This window comes from Accipiter gentilis, chromosome 20 (genome assembly GCF_929443795.1).
Source record: "Accipiter gentilis chromosome 20, bAccGen1.1, whole genome shotgun sequence".
Lineage (NCBI taxonomy): Eukaryota > Metazoa > Chordata > Aves > Accipitriformes > Accipitridae > Astur > Astur gentilis.
Genome location: NC_064899.1, coordinates 17,263,397 through 17,266,096, shown reverse-complemented (window position 1 = coordinate 17,266,096; position 2,700 = coordinate 17,263,397). Strand labels below are relative to the sequence as shown.

The 2,700-nt window shown below is 48.1% G+C and overlaps 1 protein-coding gene across 1 annotated transcript; it reads left to right on the top strand.

The window, feature by feature from the left end:
- The first annotated feature begins 1,633 nt into the window (after window positions 1-1,633).
- LOC126048746 (uncharacterized) lies at window positions 1,634-2,437 on the top strand. Its single transcript, XM_049824093.1, has one exon. The coding sequence runs from the start codon at window positions 1,634-1,636 to the stop codon at window positions 2,435-2,437; it is 804 nt and encodes a 267-aa protein (XP_049680050.1).
- Window positions 2,438-2,700: the final 263 nt, after the last annotated feature.

Here is a 2,700-nt window from a genome sequence, read left to right as displayed (position 1 = left end):
AGGGTACAAATCTGAATTTATGTTAACCAGACTTCATATGTTCAAGGTTAGAAGTATATCCTAACAGATTCATCGGAATGAAGGATAGTCAGTACAAATGAAAAATAAGAAATTATTATCTGTATTGCAGCACATGTAGAAGTGGAGATAGGATCTACCTTCATTCTTTTCCAGCTCCAGGAAGACTCTAGATAGTATTTTGGATTGGTTCTTTCTTCTATTTATATTAGCAGAATGGAGTAGATAAAGTCTTGGGGCAACTGAAGCCCTACGGTAAATTGACTGAAGTAGATGCAGATAGATGATTTGTGAATTTTGTTCCTGGCATTGCAAGCACAAGATGCTGCTGAAGGTAGCTTTTCTGAACATCAAAGGTGCAGATAAAGTTTATTGTTCTGTGGGATACCTTAGCTGGATGTAGAGCTGCTCCTTAAAGATTAGGCCAGCATAATTAAACGTGGCTGTACATTAAACACTTAAATCTACAGCTTCTGCCTGCCTTTATGGTTAGCGTCTGGTTGGTGCTGGATGCCTGTTTCATTTAGGGGTTTAGCTTGTTCATGCAGCTAAAGTTTATCTAAGCTTATTTTCTCTGAAGGAAAATGTGAACACTGGAGTCCAGCATGCCTCACCCTCTTTTTGGTGCTGTGTTAGCTCCTTGCCGACTGGCAGGGCCAGGAAGGGCCATACATACTGTGCCCCTGTAGAAAGAGTGAATCGGGTATGTTTGGGTTTGAGGTGGGAAAAGAAGTGTCATCCAACCCTGGTTTTCATTTTGGTGCGCAAAGATGACACAAAAGCTGGATGCCAGGGAGGAATATCCACTGTGGGGGAAGAAACCAGCCCTGCACTCCTCTGTGATTGGGACTGACTCTGTTGTTGCTGGGTGGAACAGCGTAATGCTGTTGCTGCTCCTGCTCTGGCACGGTGATGTTTCTGTTCCAGATAGTGCTGACTCACACTCGAGAAAACATGATACACAGACACAATGCACTGTAACTCTTTTCCTTTCCCCCAGTAAGCTCGGTAAGTGTTTGGTTTCTTTTTCCTGTCTATGGCTAGCGTGGTGCTAATATAGCTTTACTGTTAGAATTAATAGGAGGGGGAAAGGCAACCTTGTAAACAAACTGGTAGCAGGCAGATTAATCTTGGAGAGGGCGTTTAAATGCAACCTGCTGTTTGTACATCCACCTCCCTTCAAAGCTGATCAATCCCGATAACCTGCCCGTCTCTACAAACTAGACTTGTTAGAGCTGTGTTCTTAAATGGGAGAAGTGCTTACAATGCCCATTTACAACTGTATTCTGTTTAATTAGTCAGCACAGCCAGTGCTGCGGGGATAGATCACTTGCCTTTAAAGATTTGAGAATGTTAATAGTACAGTATATCATTTTAATTATTATTGGATTAATGTTGTGTCTCGAAGAACACCTAATGCAAATCACAAGAAATGGCCTGAAGTGACCCAAGGGTTGTGCTTTATTAGAAAAGTAATAGGTCCATTGCTTAAATATAAAGAGAGGTTCTTTCTTCAAATGTCACTCTGCACTGGGCTTCTCTCTCTGTGTATGTGGAAATGAAATCCTCTTGCTTCCACTTTGTCCACAGAAAGTTTCTGTAGCTCATGCAATAAATGGCTGAGACGGTAGGTGTAATACCAAGAGATGAAGAGGAGAGCCAAAATAACAGTGATGATGAAGACCCGTTTCCGAATCATGATGCTGTAACGGCATCCCCTGGTTGCTCCGCCAGCCCTTCGTTAGCCAGCCTTAATGAAGACAAGGGAAGCTCAGCGGCGCCAGAAAGACTGTCCGTCCTCTCCAGCAAGGCCGTGGCCCAGGCAAAAGCCCTGACTGGCCCAGAGATGGTTAGCGGTGGCCAGGCACAGAGGACAGCCTCTGGCTCGGCTGAGCATCGCCCGACAGCTGTAAATGCATCGTTAGGCGGCTCGTCGTACTCCGCGGCTGTCGATAACCTGCAGCCTGTGGGTATCTCCTCCCTGTGCTCCGAAAGCCCCTGCTGCGAGGGTGACACCGGTTTGGAGGTGCCGCAGGTCCCGAGGGTGCCTGGTGGGGCTGGCCACCCCCCGCAGGCTGTCTCTGCCCTGACGGGGACCAAGCCCGGGGGCTGCCACGTGCAGCAGGCAGGGAGCGGAGCCAAGGGCAACACGGCCCCTTCTAGTCTGGGCCGGGCGATTTGGACAAAGACCGCAAAAGTAATGGAGACCTTGGAAAATAAGAAAAAGGAGGAAAAGGAGAAGTACCGGCTCCAGCTAGCTATGTACCGACGGCTTCTGCTGTTGCGCTCCATCAGGAGCTTGCATAAGCAGCTGGAGCAGCAGCAGGCCAGATTGCAGGAATGCTACGGCACCGTAATAAATACCAAGAAAGAAGTGTTGAAACACATTCGCTCAACCTCGCCCTCACCTTCGCCATAATCGTGTTGCTGCATGCAGAAATGAGCTTTGTCATGCCACCGGAGCTGTCGGTACGCTTGCACGCCATGGGGGTGGTGGTGTCCTGCCCAAAAGTACGTGCCCACGTGCGCCGAGAGCAGAGAGGGAACAGCAGCGGCAGCGGAGCAAGAAGAAAGGAGAAGGTACAGTGTTGGCTCCTGAATTTACCTGGAGGAAGCCGGAGCATGATTGTTCCTGTGCAAGAAGCTGCCTCCCGATGGAGCTGAAATAGGATTTTTGGCATG

Excerpts from the sequence above, each read along its gene's own strand:
- LOC126048746 (XM_049824093.1), top strand. The coding sequence starts at position 1,634 with ATGGCTGAGACGGTAGGTGTAATACCAAGAGATGAAGAGGAGAGCCAA.